This window comes from Schistocerca piceifrons, chromosome 1 (assembly GCF_021461385.2).
Source record: "Schistocerca piceifrons isolate TAMUIC-IGC-003096 chromosome 1, iqSchPice1.1, whole genome shotgun sequence".
Taxonomy (NCBI): Eukaryota; Metazoa; Arthropoda; class Insecta; order Orthoptera; family Acrididae; genus Schistocerca; species Schistocerca piceifrons.
The window spans coordinates 356837317-356857643 of NC_060138.1; the positions used below are offsets into that span (position 1 = coordinate 356837317).

Consider the following 20327-nt stretch of genomic DNA (forward strand, 5'->3'; position numbering starts at 1 on the left):
GAGACACGTCATTCTTCCAAGACTTTAGAGTCTTAGTGTATTTGTTGATACAGACATTTTGAATAACTAATCTTTAGTTTAACAACTACCACATCCCACTCCGGAGCTATTTTCTGAATATAATACATGATTTATAGATTGTTTGGTCTCACAAATCATGAAGCTTAAACGAGTCGCTTTTTTTTGATTACATATATTAAGTTTACTTATTAATTCCTTTAAAAATCTTTTAAGATTGTGGAATGTGTCATTGGTTTGTAAATACCCCTTCCCCGCCCACACACACACACACACACACACACACACACACACACGCACACCGCTGCAGAAAACAAAATATAAGTTGCCGTTCTTTCAGTTCCACAAGCTGTGAAAGCTTACATGTCGACCTCTGTTCTACTTTTTTCAGTTATAAAACGAAAACACTGAAATCGAATGGAGTACAGCAGCAATTACTCCACGATAACTGCGACAGAATCCTCGTCTTTCGAAACACTGCCACCAGGGAGTATCGGTGGAAGGAAAGTGGCGCAACGAATTGCAACGAAGTTGAGCTTTATGTGACAATAGTTGCGTTTGTTAAGTTACGCCACTAAAAACTTGAAATTCCCACATGCAGCTAAATCATAATTGCAATATGCCACTATCTGTGTTGCCGGGTTCAGAACATCTTTCAGGAACAAATAGTACTTCGAAGCTAAAAGCTTTGGTCACGAATGGCCAATGACAAATGAAGAATGCATAGAAGCGCGCCAATATTTCGTTTTGCAGTTGTAATGGTTGTTCGAAATGTTTAGTAAAGAGGGTTTAAGAGAGCAGTTTTTGTCGATGGGCGTGAGAATAACTGACGTAGCGTTGAGTAAATGTGAGTAATAACTACTATCTTTTGTAGTACTGTACTTTTGACTGATTTTAACTATCTGCCTCATGGGTATATTATTAACGCTGTAGTGTTACGTGTAATCGATGGTCGTTTATGAACTCCTACCCTCAGTTTGTCATAGTGGCTAGTAATGATTGAGGAAAAAGACTTTCGGTCACGCGTAGTGGCACTGGAGCTCAAATCTGACGATCATCTGTGGGGATTCTTTTGTCAAATATCCCACTCCCTTCTTTTCACTTGACGTCTTGATATTTTTTCCGATGATCTTTGTGTTCCGTAGCACAGTAGTCTATAGTTTTGTACTGCGTAAGCTGTCGTGCCGAGGATCATTGTACACTGCATTATAATGCCTCTGTAGTGATATTATTGACACAAACGTTTTGTTGTTTTAAACCAGGGTATACAACCGGTACGCAATTGTTAAACGCCATAAAATTGATCTTCGCCGTGTGCTAAATTTGTAACTTCGTTTCACCGAATGAACTGTTTACCACAAAAGGCTACAGTTCTAACACTTTATTGTATCCATGTTTTAGAATATAAGTATGCCCACTTACTTTGTTTCCTAGATCACTGTAGGTTTTTCTTTGATCAGAAAGAAAACTCTTTCGTACAATTTGCTTCTTTCAATTTTGTTTTGCCAATGCACCAATCAAAGAATTTATATACTGTGTTCTTGTCCATAGTTTCTGCAATTTGTCACAAAAACCAAACATTAAAATGGTTTATTCTTATTTTGTTCGTGGCAGTGTGTAGTATTGGCTAACTCTTTCTGTATTTTCAATAAAATTAACGTAGCTTTTATTTTTTAATTCGCATTAGACTTTAGTAGAACCAATAGTTTAGTTCTCCATCTGTTATCAATAGGCCTACTACATATTACAAATATTATCTTATTGTACATGCTCATTAATTTGCTCAGTCATGTGTTCTAGAACTTGTTTGTAAGAAAGTCTGTACAGATATGGAAATAGAAAAAGTAGACTATACATTGTTAACTGTTGTAAACAATTTGTCCTTACTCAAGGCGTGTTAAATTTGAGTGTGCCGTTCTGACATTCATTGCATCAGTTATTCAACAGTTGCTATTTAACACATTGCTGAGTTTTCAGTTGACTCCATTGAATTATATCACAGAGATTGTCATCTGTATGACTTAAAAATAAGAAATGAACATTTAAAGAATGTTACTGCTTGTCATGCAGCCAACAAATCTTTTAAAACGGGGGGGGGGGGGGGGGTCGGTCATAGGGAGGTCGTTGGTTAACTCGGATTTCAGGCGATTACTTTAAAAGAAGTTAATTTTGAACCTAAAATTTGCAAAATGTAAAGAAGTTACAATGAATTTGACATCAAAATATTTTATGGTTAAACTTAACATCAGTGAACTGATGATATTTTTAGAACTGCAAGTTGCATATCGTGTGAATGTAATGGGTTTCTGAACATTGTTTGAACACAGATACAGAAAGGTTGCATGTGGGTGGATACAACGGAGCAACGAAATGGACAAGTATGCTCCAGTAGATTTTCTTGGAAAATTAATAATACTGACAATAGAATGGGGCCCCATGCAGTTTTTTGAATTAACTTACAAAATTACTTGGTGCATTATTAAACTTCATATCATACTAGCATAAGGGTCATTCCATGTCAGATCAACAAATGACAGTATGGTTTTAAACCTGAACATTTTGTATTTATTTAAAATGAAGTATGCATGTACTATTCATAAATTGTATGGATTTTGATAAAATATTTTAAAAATAAATTCTAAAAAGTCAAACATATCCTGAAAGTAGGGATGATAATTGGATCACTGTCAAAAATAATTTTATATTTATGGTGGTGCTGTAAAACATGTTCGAAAATTAATTTACGATGTAGTACCTACATATCAATTCAGGCAGGCTAGGAAAAAATCGTACCTTCATATTCTCGGATGTTATTGAATTTAACATATGTTAAAATGAACGAATAGTAAGGAACACACATTTTTTATTTTCTCCAAAAAAGGAATTTCTGTTAAAAGGTACAACCCTTCAAAGATGACACTGCATCCCATTTTAAAGATGCAAATTTTGGAAAAAATGTTATAGTGATGGATCCCTGTAACGGTTCTACATATTTTGTTGTTTTTATTTGAAAGATGTTTGCTTTATGATTACAAAGAAATTCTTCATTTAGACTTATCTGTCAAAGTTCTTACTGTAGTGTTCTGAACATTTGTTATAATTTATGGAAAAAAATTTGAAAAATGCCAGTATATAATTTTTTTATCATTACCATATAGTTCTACATTTCCTGAAAAGGAGAGCTTCCACTTTTAGGTTAAACAGGTTTTAAAAAACAATTCAAATTTTTGCTGTACATAAAACATGTTTTATTGCCACATTATCACATAACAGGCTCATAAAAATCAAAACCTAGCCATATTTAACATAATTTTAGTTTTGAAAGATGAGTGAGAGACTCATTTCTCAGACATTTTAAATGGTCTCAAAATGTATGTGAAAGGTCCGAAGATGGTTTCAATTTCTCCCCCACAATATTAGCCAGTCAGTGAAGTAAAAACGTGTTCCACTGCTTTGATATAGTGAGATACCTTCCTGTTGAACCAATAGGAATTGGATCACTTGCAATCTTCAAACCATTGTGAACAGGAAGTGAGCACTGATGGTGTTGTTGCTGTCCTTCAGCTGGAAACCTGTATCCAGCAGCTGGTCCATGTGGTAGAATAAAATTCACTACAATTTCGTGTAACTCATAACTGGTGTCTATATTCTCTGCAATCCACCAGACACAGTCATACACATGCGCCACAAACATCCCCCTTCTCAGGTTGCGAATCTGAATAGTGTACTGCTGTTTCTGAGGTGTTGGCTGAACGAATGAAATTTCTTCTTTCTTGCTCTTTGAAGTGCGTGCAATATGAGTTTTCCCATCATTTTGAATCCAAAAAGTCTTCTAAATTCCTTTCACAGGAGTAGTTTGGACCATTCTTCTTTTTTCTGCTCACGGAATTCTTAGATTTCCTCTTTGGACTAGAGAATGAGGGCTGTGGATATGTAAGATTTCACGACTCTTGTAAAATCCTCAGCATTCTGAATCCCAGCTGTATTTGGTCTGGAAAGATTGTTTTGTTGCATTGTGCTTCTGCCTGCCTCCTGCACCATCACAAGGCTCCTTCCTGTGACCAGTAGCACCGTGTACTCAATTGGCACAAACGACTTACTCAATTCAAGCAGCTGGTAACGACTTTTAAAATGACTAAGAATACCATCAGAAATACAGATTATTTTCTGTGCCCCTGTTTGTGGTTGAAGAATTTTGCGCATTGCTAGCAAAGCATGGGCTGAGTCCTGTCATCACTTCTAACTGCAACACTTGTGATCTTGTTTTGAAAATATGTCACTCCTGTAAAAATTGAAACTTGGTCATTACTCCAATGATACCCTCGTACTTCTTGTGGTAGAATTACAGACCACTTCTCAGCAAAATCACAGTGAAGCACTAAACTTCTGAAATGAAATGTGTAGTTGTCGCAATTTCTTCAGATGCTGGTGTGTTACTGCTTTCACTGACCATTTACCAAGTTCATCGATAAAACTGCCAAAGGCAACAGTTTTCTTAACTGTTTGTTTTCCTCCCAAGTTGCATATGTAATTTCTGAAGAGTTATCTGCTACGTCTTCCAGGCCAAGTGTCTAAAAACATTCCTCCTTTCCAGGGCAGTCACCACATTCTTGAAACAAACAAGTCTCTCGCTTTACACAGACTATTAATGACTTCACATGCCAAAGGTATCATATGTCACTTGCTCTAGTAAATTCTTCAAAGGTACCACACAAAGTCCCAAATTTACACAGTACAGACATAAACAGGCATATCTTCACAACTTTCTGACCTTCAACTGTTATAGTTTCTTTTTTGTTGGCACTCTGGTGAGAACAGTCTCATATATCTTTCACATAAAATGACTGCACTATTTGAATTTGAGCTTCTGCTACAGTATGACCACAATAGGGATCTGGTGTTCGAAAGGCTGCTTTTACAGACCTCGCATTTCTTGATTTGTCTACCATGTACTTGATCCTGATGGAATGCGGTTCAGAATTGTTTTCTTTGAAAATGTCTCTGGAATAATATTTAAAACATGCACCTTTTGACTATAGGATGCACAGTATTCAACAGCTGACTTGATATTTGTGAAAAATTGCTGGTTAGAGGTGCATGAATGCTTTGGTTCATTTTCTTCTGAAGATGGAATTTCTACTTTGAAGAGAGCGCACAGTTTTCCTGTAGTGTATTCATCCATAGCTTTCGTAATTTCTCTGCACTTTTTTCGTGTATAGAGCTTATGAACTGACTTCACGGACCACAGTTTCTTAACAGGAGTAACACCCACCTCTGTAGTTGACTGATTCAAGGTATTTAATATTTCCTCCATTGATGGAAAAACCTGCATCATTTGCACCATGGGAGGCTTCACTTTGTTGAGATACTATCATTGTTATTCTGTCAAAACATTTAGAATACAAAAGTTGCCACTGGAAACATTTTCATTTTGAAACAGTCTTCAAATTAGAATACTTATTCCCACCCTGAACAAAGTCTGTATTTTTGTTTGTCTCATATATCACTTTTTTTATGGATATGCAAATAGTCAGCACACTTCACTCTTTTGTGGCCCCAGTCAGAAGACATTTCAAACAGTCTCACAAAAACACAGAACTCACTGGATGGTCTCAGATTTCTTAGAAGCCTCTTCAGTAAACAAATTAGCACTGGACGACTACAATACAGACACCTGCAATGAACAACCATGACAAAGAAACTGACAAGAAACTACACCAGATTGTAAGAAATATTTGCAACGAAATAACTGCAACAAAGAAAGTGACTAGAAGTAACTGCAACAAAGACACTAGAAATAATCATTGTAACAAAGAAATTAGTAAGAAATAACTTTAGTGAAGAAAAATAACCTGTCCAACTTAAAAGTGGAAGCTCTCTATTACAGGGGATACTGTACTACATGGTACTAAACAACTGAAAAAAAATCTAACTTTTCTGGATTGGCATTTTTGAAAAAAAAAAATTCCCTAAATTATAAAGAAAATTCAAAAGGCGACAGTATAAAAACTTCAACAGATATGTCTGAACGGAGTATACCATTGTAACCATAAAGCAATTGTCTTTCAAATAAAAAACTTTATTGAAATATCTAGAACTTCTTTAGTGACAATACTCAGTAAATGCCTGAAGATGAAGATGGCTTTGTAAGGCGAAAACCGGTTAACAACAAAAGTAATATTGTAGAACAAAAGCAAACTGGTGCTTTTCATTTATTATCTAGAACTGTTACAGAGATACAGCATTTTAAAAATTCTTCAGAAATTTGCATCTTTAAAATGGTGTTTCACAGTGTCATCTTTGGAGGCCAGTATCTCAGGGCACACGGCAGGAATTTTTTTGGGAAAACAAAAAATGCGTGTTTCTTACTTATGCCAGAATTTTAACATATGCTAAATTCAATAACATCTGAGATTATGAAGATAATCCCCCTGCCTGAAGTGATACAGATTATGCCAATTGTACAGTTCACTGCAGCATTCTAAGAACCACCTAGGCCTACTTCATCTGGGTTGCATATTGAGTCTTCTGTGAAATCAGAATGAATAGCTCACAACATTATGTGATATGGGATGTTAGTTATTTAAAAAGCTATGGCTTTTGGTAAGTTAGTGTTCACATGTGTTTGGAAGGTCAGCTGTTGAAACCAGCTCATGAAACTCATGGACCAAGCAATTTCTTCTATTTTATTTACTTCGTACAGTTGAATCCAGCCTTTCTGCATATTTGTATACAAGCTGTCAATGTGTTTGTCAGTCAGTCCATAGCTCATGTTTTTAACTTCAGCCATTGACCTTGCTGATGTGGAATGGTTTGGTTCCTATATGCTACAGGTAGTAGTAATGCAAGTGCAGCCACAGCAAGTATTTGTGGAGAGTAAAGAAATAACCCATAGCTATTGAGAAGAGAGAGCAGCTATTTCAGTTGTCACCCGGCCAAAAGTGTAGATGGTTGACTGATAAAACTTCTTACTATTTGCCAACATAGCCATGCTGTGCTGACACAGCAAATCAGAAAAAAGGGGAAACTACATGCTTTTTTCCCCCAAGGGCATGCAGCTGTACTGTATAGTTAGTGATGGCATCCTCCTGGGTAATATATTCTAGAGGTAAAAAGTGCTTCATTTGGAACTCTGGGACGGTTCAACTCAAGAGTTTGTCATCAAGAAAAACGAAACTGCCGTTATAGATTGAGTTGTGGAATATTATATCCTGTAATTGGGTATGTGAGTTATAGAATTTAACAAGGAATTGGATAGGTTGAAGTCTGATGTAGTGGGAATTGGTGGCAGGAAGAACAGGACTACTGATCAGGTCAGTAGAAAGTGTTAACAGAATCTTCCGTCATTTCTTTGTAGAACAACATTATAATAAATGAAAAGCACCGGTTAGCTTTTGTTCTACAGCAAACTGGTGCTTTTCATTTATTCTGTAGAAAGTAATAGACATAAAATCAAATAGGTTTAATTCAGTAGTAGTCTCATGAAGAATAATAAAATAGAAACATTGGGAAGCTACTACTAACAGCATAGTGAACACATTGTTGTAGCAAAGATATACAAAATGCCAACACCCGCCACAGAAGTGAAAGTTAAAAATACCATGTAGCTGCCCAGATAAAGAGGTTGAAAGAATTTATGATGGGAGAGAAAGGAAAATATTCACATAGTTAAAGACAAAAATTTATTTGTGGGTGACTTGAATTTGGAAGTGTGAAAAGGAAGAGTAGCAAAAATAGTACAACGTTACACAGAGCATAATGTAGCCGTGACCAACACTTGATTTAACAATTGTGAAAGAAGATGCCTGAGGCATTAGCAGTTTGATTATACAGGATGTTCGTTTTAACTTGAGACAACTAAATCTTTTGAAAAGGATATCTGGTTTTTAAATAGCTGCCTTGCCACTATACATGTTGTTTGTTTCACTTGAGAGAATTATCTCCAACAATATTGTACAAAAAACATGTTGTAGGTGAAAAGCTAGTATTAGTAAAGGGGACATCTGTGATAAAAATGGTTGCGTCCTCCCCCCCCCCCCCCCCCTCCCCCCCTGCCTCCCCCAGTGTGAGCAGGGTCAACTTTGTATTTTCAAATGGGAAACAACGTCCCCATTATTGTTTAATATTTGGATTCTATGCCAAAAGATACTGTTACCATACAAGTAGCTTATTTGCCAAAAAACATCAATGTCTAGCCATATTGTTGGCACTATATAATCACATTTGCACACTCAAGTAATGTCTGAACATCAATATCAACCATTACAACACAAAGGTTTACATATACATCATGACAAATTTGTTGGTACTAAATTGCAGAAACAGGCACACTTGATATTTGCCGATTATAGTGCCATCCACCACAAATGGGAAACTATGGTTTTACTAAACATAGGTATTTTTTGGCATAGTATCCGAATGCTGAACAAAACTTGTCGAGAGGTGGTTCCCATTTGACAAAAGTTGACACCACCCACTCGGGGAGTGGTTAGGAGATGGCAAGTTGTAATACAGCATATGTCCCATTTATTAAAGTTAAACTTTTCACCTACAGATGTTTTCGTTCAATGTTGTTGGAGGTATTTGTCTGAAGTTGAAAGTAACAACCTATATAATGGCAAGACAGCAATGTAAAAACCAGGTGTTAAATTGTCAATCAAATTCTGACAGTCAATTCAGCACAAAGTCCTGAAGAAGGCTACTTACAATAGTGGGCAAAATGTTGGACAATCTTATGTATTGACAATGCAACCAACAGCCCTGAAGAATTTTGACAGTTACAATTGCTGCAAAAACCTATGCTTACAGATGTTAAATTATTAGTCATTTCCAGAGACAAATGTGGACTCGGACCATAATTTGTTGGTTAGCAACTGCAGACTACAACTGAAGAAATTGTAAAAAGGTAAGAAACAGGACCTGCATAAGTTGAAAGAACTTGAGGTCATTGAGTTTGATGCAGCGTTAGACAACATTGTACAGAAACAGGAAAGGAATAAAACAAAAAGGAATGGGCAAGTTTGAGGGATGATACAGAGGAGGCAACAGAGGATCAAACTGGTAAAAGACAAGGCATACTAAAAATCCGGTACACTTAGAGATATTGAATTTAATTGATGAAAGGAGAAAATATAAAGAAAGGGAATAAAGATGTCTAAAAATGAGATTGATGGGAAGTCCTAAATGGCAGCGCAGGATGGCTAGAGGACAGATGCAGGTCTATAAAGGCAGGTATAGCCAGGGGAAAGATGCCTACAGGAAAGTTAGAGGCCTTTACAAAAAGAAGCAGCTGTGTGAATCTAGACAGCTCAGATGGCAAGGCAGTACTAAGCAAATAAAGGAAAGAGGAAGTTAATTGAGATGAGATGGGAGATGTGATACTGAAAGAGTAATTGGACAGTACGGGATGATTCCACCTGGTGTGAAAATATGAGAGAGGTGAAATGCCTCAGACTTCAAGAAGAATATGTTAACTGCAATCCTAAAGAAGGCAGGTGCAGACTCGTGAATACTACCAAACCAAGTCATGGTGATTTAGAAGGCAGGTTAATGAAAGGCAAACCTATGCTATAGCATTTGTAGATTCAGAGAAGGTTTTTGACACTGTTAACTGGAATAGAATCTTTGAAATTTTGAAGATGGCAGGGAAAATAGGGTTATTCATAGCTTACACATAGACCAGACTGATTTTTATGAAATAGACAAGAAAGGGAAGCAGTACTTGAGAAGGGAATGAAACAGAGCTGTAGCGTGTCTCCAGTGTTGTTCAGTGTCTACATTGAACAAGCTGTGAAGGAAACCGAGGAGACATTTGGAAAAGGAATTAAAGTTTAGGGAGACGGAAAAACCGAGTTTGCTGATGACATTGTAATTCTGTCAGAGATAGCAAAGGATATGGGAAGAGCAGTTGAAAAGAACTAATAGTGTCCTGAACAGAGATTAAAAGGTGAACATTAGCAAAAGTAAAACAAAGGTAATGGAATGCAGTTAAATTACAACGGGCATTGCTTAGAGTATTAGATTGACACTGAAAGTAGTAGATGAGTTCGATATTTGGAAAGTAAAAAACTGATAATGGCTGAAGTAGAGATAATATAAGACGTAGGTCGGAAAAGAGTTTCTGATAAAGAGAAGTTTAACATAGAATGTAGATTTAAGCATTAGGAAGTATTTTTGGAAGGTATTTGTCTGGAGTATGGTCTTGTACGATAGTGAATTGTGGACAATAAACAGTTCAGGCAAGAAGAAAATTGACACTTCTGAAATTGGTGATATGAGAATACTGAAGAAAAGTGGGTAGATCACACAACTAATGAGGAGGTACTGAACTGAATTGGAGAGAAAAGAAATTTATGACACAACTTGACTAAATGGTGGGATCAATTTATAGTACTGTAGTGTAGTTTGTGCCAACCGGCAATGTTGTTGTGTACAGTGGTGTGCATGTGTTCTAACAAATCAGTTGCAGCTGTCAAGCAGCTTTCCTCCAACTGCCAGGGGTGTTGAGTTTCATAATGTTTTATGTTCTTTTGTGTTGTTGATGCTTTTGACACATGAATTTTTATATAGTTTTGTTTTTTCCATGTTATGTTTCATTGAGTACCAGTTTAACTCTTCGTGTGCTATACACATGTTCAGAATGTTTCAACTGTGAATTAAGCATTCAGATTTGTACTCAACTTGGAGAGTAACCACTTTTCCAATCTGTTCAGCAGACACTGTTGCGGGAAGAGAGAAAAAAAAAAAATTGTTCTTTGAAACCTTGACTTGGTTTTGTTCGCACCAAGCAAAGGTCGGTTAGCTCAAATTATGCCTTCTGATGCATGTAGAGGGAGACAGTCATGAATACAGTAAGCAGGTTCAAATGAATGTATGTTGCAGTAGATATGTAGAGGTGAGACTTGTGCAGATTGTACTTGTGGAAGAGCTTCATAAAACCAGTCTTTGAAATGAAAACAACAAGAACGACGATGACATAATACAGTCATAAAGCTTACATTATTCATCTGGAATGAAAACTTCTTGAGTTGTATATTTTGATAACAGTTTGGTGATGGCTCGTTACTGTCACTCAGCTTAATATCCACTCGATCGCTGGTTCTTAATTTTTCAAATAGACTAGAATGATATATAATATGCAGATTTGCGGCAGTTCTAAGAGACAATAATAAAAGTATTTTTGTAAGTTCATATCATATTTCTCAAACCTATTAAAAAACTACTTACTTTGCACATATTACTCCATATAGTAAGATATTGTTGCCAAATTAAATTGTTTAGATTAGCTGTGGGTTCATATCATGTAGTTGAAATCTGCCCCCAAGAGTTCATTGAAATCTGTCATGTGTGCGGTGATTAAGGTTGGAGCACTATTGCCACTTTCAGAAGTGTGTTTAAAGTGGTTTGTAGTGTAGTTAGATTAATTATATTGTAATTAATTCAATGAATAAATTTCATTTGCCTTAGTCGTCGTCATTGTCGTCTGTGTGGTAAAGGAAGTCTGAAAGCTGATCTGACGAAACTCTCCAGAGTCCTCTATCCTGTGCGAGTCTCTTCATCTCTGTATAACTTCTGCAACACACATCCATTTCAAACTGCTTACTCTGTCTCATGGACTCCCTGTGCGAATTTTACCTTTCAGTGTTAAATCGGCAATTTCTTGATGTCTCAGAATGCCTTATCAATCACTTCCTTATTTTGGTTAAATTATACCAAAAAATTTTCTCCCCAATTATACTCAGCACTTCTGTCCATCTTGTCCTGGACAGTCTTTTGTAGCACCACAGTTCAAAAGATGGTATTTTCTTGTTGTCTGAACTGTTTGTCATCTTATTTCTGTACAAGGCTACAGTCCACATAAATTACTTCCAGAAAAGACTTCCTAAAACATTAAATTTATGTTCAATGTTATCGAATGTCTCTTCAGAAATGATTTTCTTGAAATTGCCAATGAACATTTTTTATTGTCTCTACTTAAGTATCATCAGTTACTTAATTGCCCAAATAGCAAAACTACCACTACTTTATAAATCTCATATTGTAATCTATTCCCTCGGCATCACCTGATTTAATTAGACTACATTCCACTGCCCTTGTTTTCCTTTTTTGGTTGATGTTCATTTATATCCCCTTTTCCAGACACTGTCCACTATTTTCAACTGCTTTTCCAAACCCTTTGCTGTCTCTGAAACAATTACATTGTCATCAGCAAACCTCAGAAATTTTTATTTATTCATCATGAACTTTTATTCCTCCTCATATTTTTCTTTGGTTTCCTTTATTACTTGCTCAGTGTCAAGATACAGTAATATTGGGAATAGGCTACAATGCCGTCTCACTGTCTCCTCAGCCACGGCCTCCTTTTCATATTTGAATCTTATAACTGCAGCCAGCTTTCTGCCCAAGCTGTGTAAAACATTTTGCTCCTTGTATTTTATCACCGCTACCTTTAGAATTTCAAAGAGTGTATTCCAGTAAACATTGGTGAAAGCATTCTGTAAGTCTACAGATGCAGTTATTATAGGTCTGCCTTTCATTATCTTGGTAATTCATAGGCACAGTATTTTCCTGCGTGTCCCTCCATTTATCTGGAATCCAAACTGATCTTCTTGGAGACAAGCCTCTATCAGTTTTTCTATTCTTTTGTAAATAATTTGTCAGTATTTTCCAACCAATAACGTATGGATCTGGTATTTCAGTGATAATGATGTTCATCAACACCTGCTGCCTTTGGAAATGGAGTTATTGTGGTTTCCTAAAAGTCTGAGGGTATTTTGCAAGTTCCATATATCTTGCACTATAGTTTTTTCATTGTTCTCTCTCTTAAGGATACCAGTAGATTTGAGGGAATGTTGTCTACTCCAGGAGTCTCATTTCAGTTTACATCTTTCAGCATTCTGTCAACTTCTTCTCGTAGCATCATATCATATTTTATCTTCATCAGTTTCCTCTAAGTTAATTCTCTCGTGTAGTCCCTTTATAAACTTGTTCCACAGGTCAACTTTACCTTCTTTGTGTAGTACTGGTTTCCAGCTGAGTGCTTGACATTTGTACAGCTGCTTTTTCTTCTCCAAATGTCTGTAATTTTCCTGTAAGCAGCATCTACCTTTTCCGTAGTATACAGGCTTCTATAGACTTGCATATATCCCGTAGCCATTCGTACTTAGCCATTTAGTACTTCATCAGTCTTTCTTTGTAGACTTTTGTAATCCCTTTTGATTGCAACATTTGCTGCATTTTTACATTTTCTTCTTTCAAGAATTAAATTCAGCATCTCCTGTGATATCCTAAGATTTCTATTAAGATTGGCATTTTTATTTATTCCTCTGTTTCCTTCACTATTTAGTCTTGGAAACCTAACCATTTGAGTTCTAACATACTCATTTTCCCTGTTTTAGTCAATCATTTCGTAATGTGTTCTTTGAAACTCTTCTTTGTTTCTTTCAGCTTATCCAGTTCTGAACTCCTTAGTTGCATGTAGTCCTGCAGTTTTCTCTCTTTTAATCTGCAGTTAATATCCAGTAAATTATGGACAGAGTCCACATCTTCACATGGAAGCTCCCCTGCAGATCTGGGGGTTAGAATAGGGCCAAGGTATTCCTGTGTGTCGTGCGAGGTGACTAAAAGGAGTTTCACACGTTTCGGCTTTTATGTGGTGGTACTCTGTAGGGTTTGACCTCCATTCTTCAAAAATTTTCCCAAATAGCGAGCCAATCGGGGAAGGGCGCCTTACAAGGTGCATCGTGTCCAGCGTGCATTAAGATCTTTAGCCCACTTTCTCGTCGTCGCATTGCAGTCCCGGCCATTCTCCATCTCTTGGGCGAGGACACATTCCTGGGTGCGTTTTCCACCATGCACTATGCAGTGTCAATTTCTGTGTCGACGATAACCATGGACTTCTTTGCACCTGATATCCAGCATGGTAGCCAGTCTGTTGTGGGGCCGCCATGTACCCTGTTGGTTGTAGCCTCCCGACCACACACGGATTGCTCTGCTGATGCCTGCACCGTTAACTCCCCACGTATGCCAAGGGGCAGATGCCCATCCCCTTGGGGCATCGGGACTCCCTGCAATGGTCATCCTGCCAGGTGGCTGGATGGCACCCGTGGCGAGGGCTTCTAGTCGGAGTTGGTGGCATTAGGGCGGATGACACGTGATGAAGCATAGTCCATCATCTCTTGCTGGTAGTGAAACACCAGCTGTCTCTAAGCGATCACGAGATCAATTCAACGCACAGAAGTAAGACCCAAAATTGTTCCCCTCCCTGGCCACACCATGGGAGGAACGTCAGGCTAAGGATGGCAGCAGGTCTTATTCTCCCCGGTACCTTGTATGTTAGAGGGCTGATGGGGGAATCTTTCATGACGATGAAAACTCAGTTTTTTGTTGAACATTTAGAGGACAAGTTGGGGGAGATGGAGTGCTTGTCCAAAATGAGGTCTGGGTCAGTCTTGATCAAAACGGCATCCTCTGCCCAGTCACGGAGTTACTCACTTGCGACAAGCTGGGGGATGTTTCTGTAACCATCACACCCCATAACAGCTTAAATATTGTCCAGGGTATCATATTTCACAGAGACCTTTTGCAGTCCGACGATGAGCTGCGCGTCAATTTAAAGCGTCGAGGTGTAAATTTCGTGCAGCATGCCCACCGGGGTCCAAAGGATAATCAGGTTGCCATCGGTGCCTTCATCTTGGCCTTCGAGGGTGATACATTGCCCAAGAAGGTCAAGGTGACGGTCTACCAGTGTGATGTAAAGCCCTATATCCCTCCCCTGATGCAATTCTTTAAGTGCTGGAAGTTCAGCTTTATGTCTTCCCACTGTACTTCCGGCGTCACATGCAGAGACTGCAGACGCCCATCACATCCCAATACTTCATGTGCTCTGCTTCCCATCTGTGTCATCTGCAGAGAGCACCATTCCCCTTGCTCGCCTGACTGCAGGACTCTCCAGAAAAAAAGGAAAATCATGGAGTACAAGACTCTGGGCCGACTGACCTACACTAAGAGGCTAAGAGAAAATTTGAATGTGTGCATCCTGTGTGTATGACATCATCTTACGCTGCCGATACAACAGTTCTCACACCATCAACTCTGCAAACCCAGGTCACCTCTCAGAGCTGGAAGACTACACCTGCCCCCTTGATAGTGGGTGGCATTTCCCTCCCTGTTGCTCCTGCACCACCTACTTCGGGAGCAACACCTCCCCCAACCATCGGGGACATCCGTCCCCCTTTCTAAACTGGATAAGCGTAAGTCTCTCGCCAGGAAGGGGTCCCTTGTCACCCTTCCCAGGTTTCTTCTAGTGGGAAAGAAGACACCCGCCAGTGGCTGAAGAGCCCAAAAACAGCTGGTGATAGGGCTTCACGCTCATTGTCAGTCACAGAGACTGAGCCAGTGAAGTCCTCCCAACCAGGGAAACCCAAGGAGCAGCAAGAGAAATCCAAAAAGAAAACCTCTAAGACCAAGGAAATTGCGTTGGCACTCACACCACTGCTGCCTACGAGCTCTGCGGCTGAGGATGGTTGGAGATTTTAGCGTCCACTGAGGACCTAGATCTTGCCAGACCCTCAGACACAGTGGATATAGACTGCTCAGGCAATAAGTCGGTGGCAGCAGGTGACTCTGTGGCGTAAACTGTCACATTGAATTAATGTTCCATGCCTTCCCAGTCTCACGATGACGTTATCCTCCAGTGGAATTGCGGTGGGTTTTTCCACCACCTGGCTGAGCTATGGCAACTGTTAACCTTTACACCTGCTATCTGCATTGCCCCTTCTAACCCCACTTGAAGCTGTGGCTGTCAGAATAAGGACAACGCAGGAAATAACTGTCTGCAATGTATATCTTCCTCCAGATGGTGCAGTACCCTTGAATTTATTGGCTGCACTGATCGACCAGCTCCCTAAACCTTTCCTATTTCTGGAATATTTTAATGCCCATAACCCCTTGTGGGATGTTAGCTTGCTTAGTTGCCGAGGCAGAGATGTCTAAACTTTTGTCGCAATTCAACCTCAGCCTCTTAAATACTGGGGCAGCCACACATTTCAGTGTGGCTCATGGCAGGTACTAGGCCATTAATTTATCAATTTGCAGCCCAGGACTTCTCCCTTCTATTCACTGGAGAGCACTTGATGACCTGTGTGGTAGTGACCATTTTCCCCATCTTCTAGTCACTGCCCCAGCGTCGGGCACACAGACGTCTGCCCAGATGGGCTTTGAATAAGGTGGACTGGATAACTTTCACCTCTGCTGTCACCGCAGAATTTCCCTCACACGGTAACATCAATGTGATGGTTGAGCAGGTGACTAGCATAATTGTTTCTGTGGCAGAAAACGCGATCCTTTGCTCTTTAGGGTGCCCGAGGCATAAGGCAGTCCCTTGGTGGTCGCCGGAAGTCACTGAAACAATTAAGGAGTGTTGGCAAGCTCTACAGCGGCATAAGCAGCACACTTCCCCAGAGCACCTCATAGTCTTAAAACGGCTCCATGTCTGTGTTCACTACTTATCAAACAACAGGAGGAGGAGTGCTGGGAGAGATAAGTCTCCACCACTGGGTGCCACACGTCACCTTCCCAAGTCTGGGCAAAGATCAAATGTCTTTTCGGGTACCAGGACCCAACAGCTGTCCCTGGTGTTACCATAAATGGCGAGTTATGTACTGATGCAAACTGATTGCCTAGCGCTTTGCTCAAGCCTCTGCGTCAGAGAATAACCTCCCAGCCTTTTGCGCACTCAAATGGCCGCTGGAAGGGAACGTCTTCTCATTCACTACATCTTGCAGTGAATACTATAACACCCCATTTACAGTGTGGGAGCTCCTCAGTGCCCTTGCACATTGCCCTGACACAGCTCCTGGGCCTGATCACATCCACAGCCAGATGATTAAACGTCTCTCATCTGACTACAAGCGACATCTTCTCGTAATCTTTAACCGGATCTGGTGCGATGGCGTCTTTCCATTCCAATGGCGGGAGAGCATCATTATTCCGGTGCTCAAACTCTGTAAAAACCCGCTTGATGTGGATAGCTATCGGCCCATCAGCCTCAACAACATTCTTTGTAGCTGCTGGAACGTATGGTGTGTCGGGAGTTGGGTTGGGTCCTGAATCACATGGCTTGCTGGCTCCGTGTCAGGGCAGCTTCTGCCAGGGTCGCTCTACCACTGATAAATTTGTGTCCATCAAGTCTGCCATCCGAACAGCCTTTTCCAGATGGCAACACATGATTTCCGTCTTTTTTTGACTTGCATAAAGCATACTACACGACTTGACGACATCATATCCTTGCCACACTGCATGGGGGGGGGGGGGGGGGTCTCTGGGGACCACTCCTGATCCAAAACTTCCTGTCGCTCTGTACTTTCCGTGTCCAAACTTGGTGACTCCCATAGTGCCATCTGTATCCAGGAGAATGGAGTCCCGCAGGGCTCTGTGTTGAGTGTGTGTATTTTTAGTGGCCGTTAATGGTTAGCTGTCGGGCTGCCAGTCTCACCTTCTGTGTATGCAGACGACTTCTGCCTTTCGTACTGCTGTGCTGCTCCAGTACTGTTGTTGCTGAGCGGTGCCTCCAGGGAGCCATCCACAAGGCGCAGTCATGGGCTCTAGCTCACAGCTTCCAATTTTCAGCCGCAAAGTCATGTTTTATGCGCTTCTGTCGGCATCGTACTGTTCATCCGGAACCTGCACTTTACCTTAATGACGATCCACTCACTGTAGTGGAGACATATCAATTCATAGGACTGGTTTTCGACACCCGATTGACTTGGCTCCCTCATCTTTGTCAGCTTAAGCAGAACTGCTGGCAGCACCTCAGTGCCCTCCGTTGCCTGAGCAACACCAATTGATGTGCAGATAGGTCTACGCTGCTGCAGCTCTACAGAGCCCTTGTCCAATCCCGAATTCACTGTGGGAGTGTTATTTATGGTTCGGCAGCACCTTCAGCATTGCATTTACTTGACCCTGTGCACCACTGTGGGGTTTGATTAGCGACAGGAGCTTTTAGGAAGTGTCTGGTGACCAGCCTATTGGTGGAGGCTGGTGTCCCTCCACTGCTTACCAGTTACGCAGCACACATTCATAGTTCCCCTGAGCACCCAAATTACCGTCTCCTTTCCCGCCTGCGGCAGTCCATCTGCCTCATCGGCGGCCCAAATCAGGGCAAACATTTGTGGTTCGTGAGTGGTCCCTTCTCTCCAAACTGGAGTCCTTCCCTTTACCACCTCTACTTGCGGTCCGTTCACGTACGCCTCCATGGGGTACGCCTCGGTCGCAGCTTCATCTGGACCTTTTGCATGACGCTAAGGACTCCGTTAACCCCGCTGCTCTCCGCTGTCAATTCCTCTTGATTCTTGATGTGTTCCGGGTTTCTGAAGTGGTTTACACCGACCGTTCAGTGGCTGATGGTCACATAGGCTTTGCATATGTTGATGGAGGACATATTGAGCAGCACTCCTTGCCAGTTGGTTGCAGTGTTTTCACTGCAGAGCTGGCGGCCATATCTTGTGCTGTTGAGTACATCTGCTCATGCCCTGGCGAGTCATTTCTCCTGTGTACGGACTCATTGAGCAGCCTACAAGCTATTGACCAGTGCTACCCTCGCCACCCTCTGGTAACGTCCATTCAGGAGTCCATCTGTGTTCTGGAGCAGTCCCGCCATTCTGTGGTGTTTGTGTGGACCCCATGACACATCGGAATCCCTGGCAACAAACTTGCCGACAGGCTGGTCAAACGGGTGATGCGGAAACTGCTTCTGGGGATAGGCATCTCCAAAGCTGACCTGCATTCTGTCTTACACCGCAGGGTTTTCCGGCTTTGGGAGACAGAATGGCATAATAGCACGCACAACAAACTACGTGTCATTAAGGAGACTATGTGTGGAAGTCTTCCATGCAGGCCTCTCGCAGGGAATCAGTTGTCCTCTGCCGGCTCCGCATTGGCCATACCTGGCTAACGCAAGGTTACCTTGTCCGGTGCAAGGACCCACCTCAGTGTCTCTGTGGTTACCAAATGACAGTCGTCCACTTCTTGCTGGACTGCCCACTTTTAGCCACTCTGTGGCAGGCTTTTAACTTTCCCAGCACCCTGCCTTTGGTGTTGGGCGACAATGCCTCCACAGCAGCTTTAGTTACACGTTTTATCCATGAGTGTGGGTTTTATACTTCCATGTAGGTTTTAGCGCATGTCCTTTGTCCCTCTGTGTCCTCCACCCTAGTGCTTTTAGGGTGGAGGTTTTAATGTGTTGCAGAGTGACTGGCTTTCCTTTTTTTATTCTCGTGGTTGGCCAGCCACTGTAATCTGCTTTCATGTTTTACTCTTCTGTTTCTTGTGTCTATTGTTTTCTTATCCTCTTTTGTTTGCTTTAGTATTTGTTGCCTTCCCTTCATTCTTGTGGCTTTTCCTTTCTTTCCGTTTTGTGTTACGTTTTGTCCATTTTACTCTCACACTTGTGGCATTGTTTTATTAGGAACAAGGGACCAATGACCTTGTAGTTTGAACCCTTCTCTTGCTTTTAAACCAACCCATCTTCACCTGGAAGTATCCTATAGTGAGAATCCTGTCCTGAAGTATTTATATAAGCAACCTGAAATCTCCAGTCTGTCGAAGTCTTTTTGACGAATACAGATTTCTTTTGCAATTCTTAAACCAGGTGTGAGTGACAATACTCTTCTCAAGTATGAAACCGCATAATGCAGTCATCTTGACATAATGTTTTAAAGGACCAACCTGCGACCATGTTCAGGTGGGTGTGCTGGTTCATGATCTCTCCAGAACTGAGTTTCCAACAGAATCGGCAGCTCCTTTATACGCTTCTCCTGGCTCACTGTGCATATGCGAGAAGCAGCGCTACTGCTCTCAAATACAAGTGAACTGTTAGCACATCAGTGGAAGAAATAGGCAAAATAATCTATTGCTAATGGACACTAATCAAAAGAATCCAGTTGTAAAAATGAAGACAACTGTTGTTTAATATATATAAATTTGGATTGCGCGTCTTACTTAAAGGGAAACCCTTATCTCTGTTATTAATATTATCAGATAATCGAATTTCAGTTGACTCCTTTAAAATACATTCCCAGTAGAGGGGAGTGGGAGAGTTCATTTGCATCTCATTACACGTCATCTTATTTCTCTTAGTAAGGCTGTTGTGCCATTGCAGGTTTCTCTGGCTAGAAAAAGTGAGTTTGACAACAGTGCTCTACACAACAGTCATGAATATTACGGTAGTTCGGCCAATATAAACGACGCAACAGTGGCAAGGAATTCTTTATACTCCAGGTTTCCTCAGTTCCAAATCGTACTTTACTGAT

At 40.6% G+C, this 20327-nt stretch overlaps 1 protein-coding gene across 1 annotated transcript in view; it reads left to right on the forward strand.

Moving 5' to 3' along the window:
* Positions 1-718: 718 nt before the first annotated feature.
* The window catches only part of LOC124784686 (DNA polymerase alpha subunit B), a 93292-nt gene continuing 73683 nt past the window's right edge, over positions 719-20327 (forward strand). The window contains exon 1 of the mRNA XM_047254120.1: positions 719-865. Within this exon, the coding sequence (XP_047110076.1) occupies positions 790-865 (76 nt within the window). The 5' untranslated portion in view covers positions 719-789. The remainder of the gene's footprint in view (positions 866-20327) is intronic.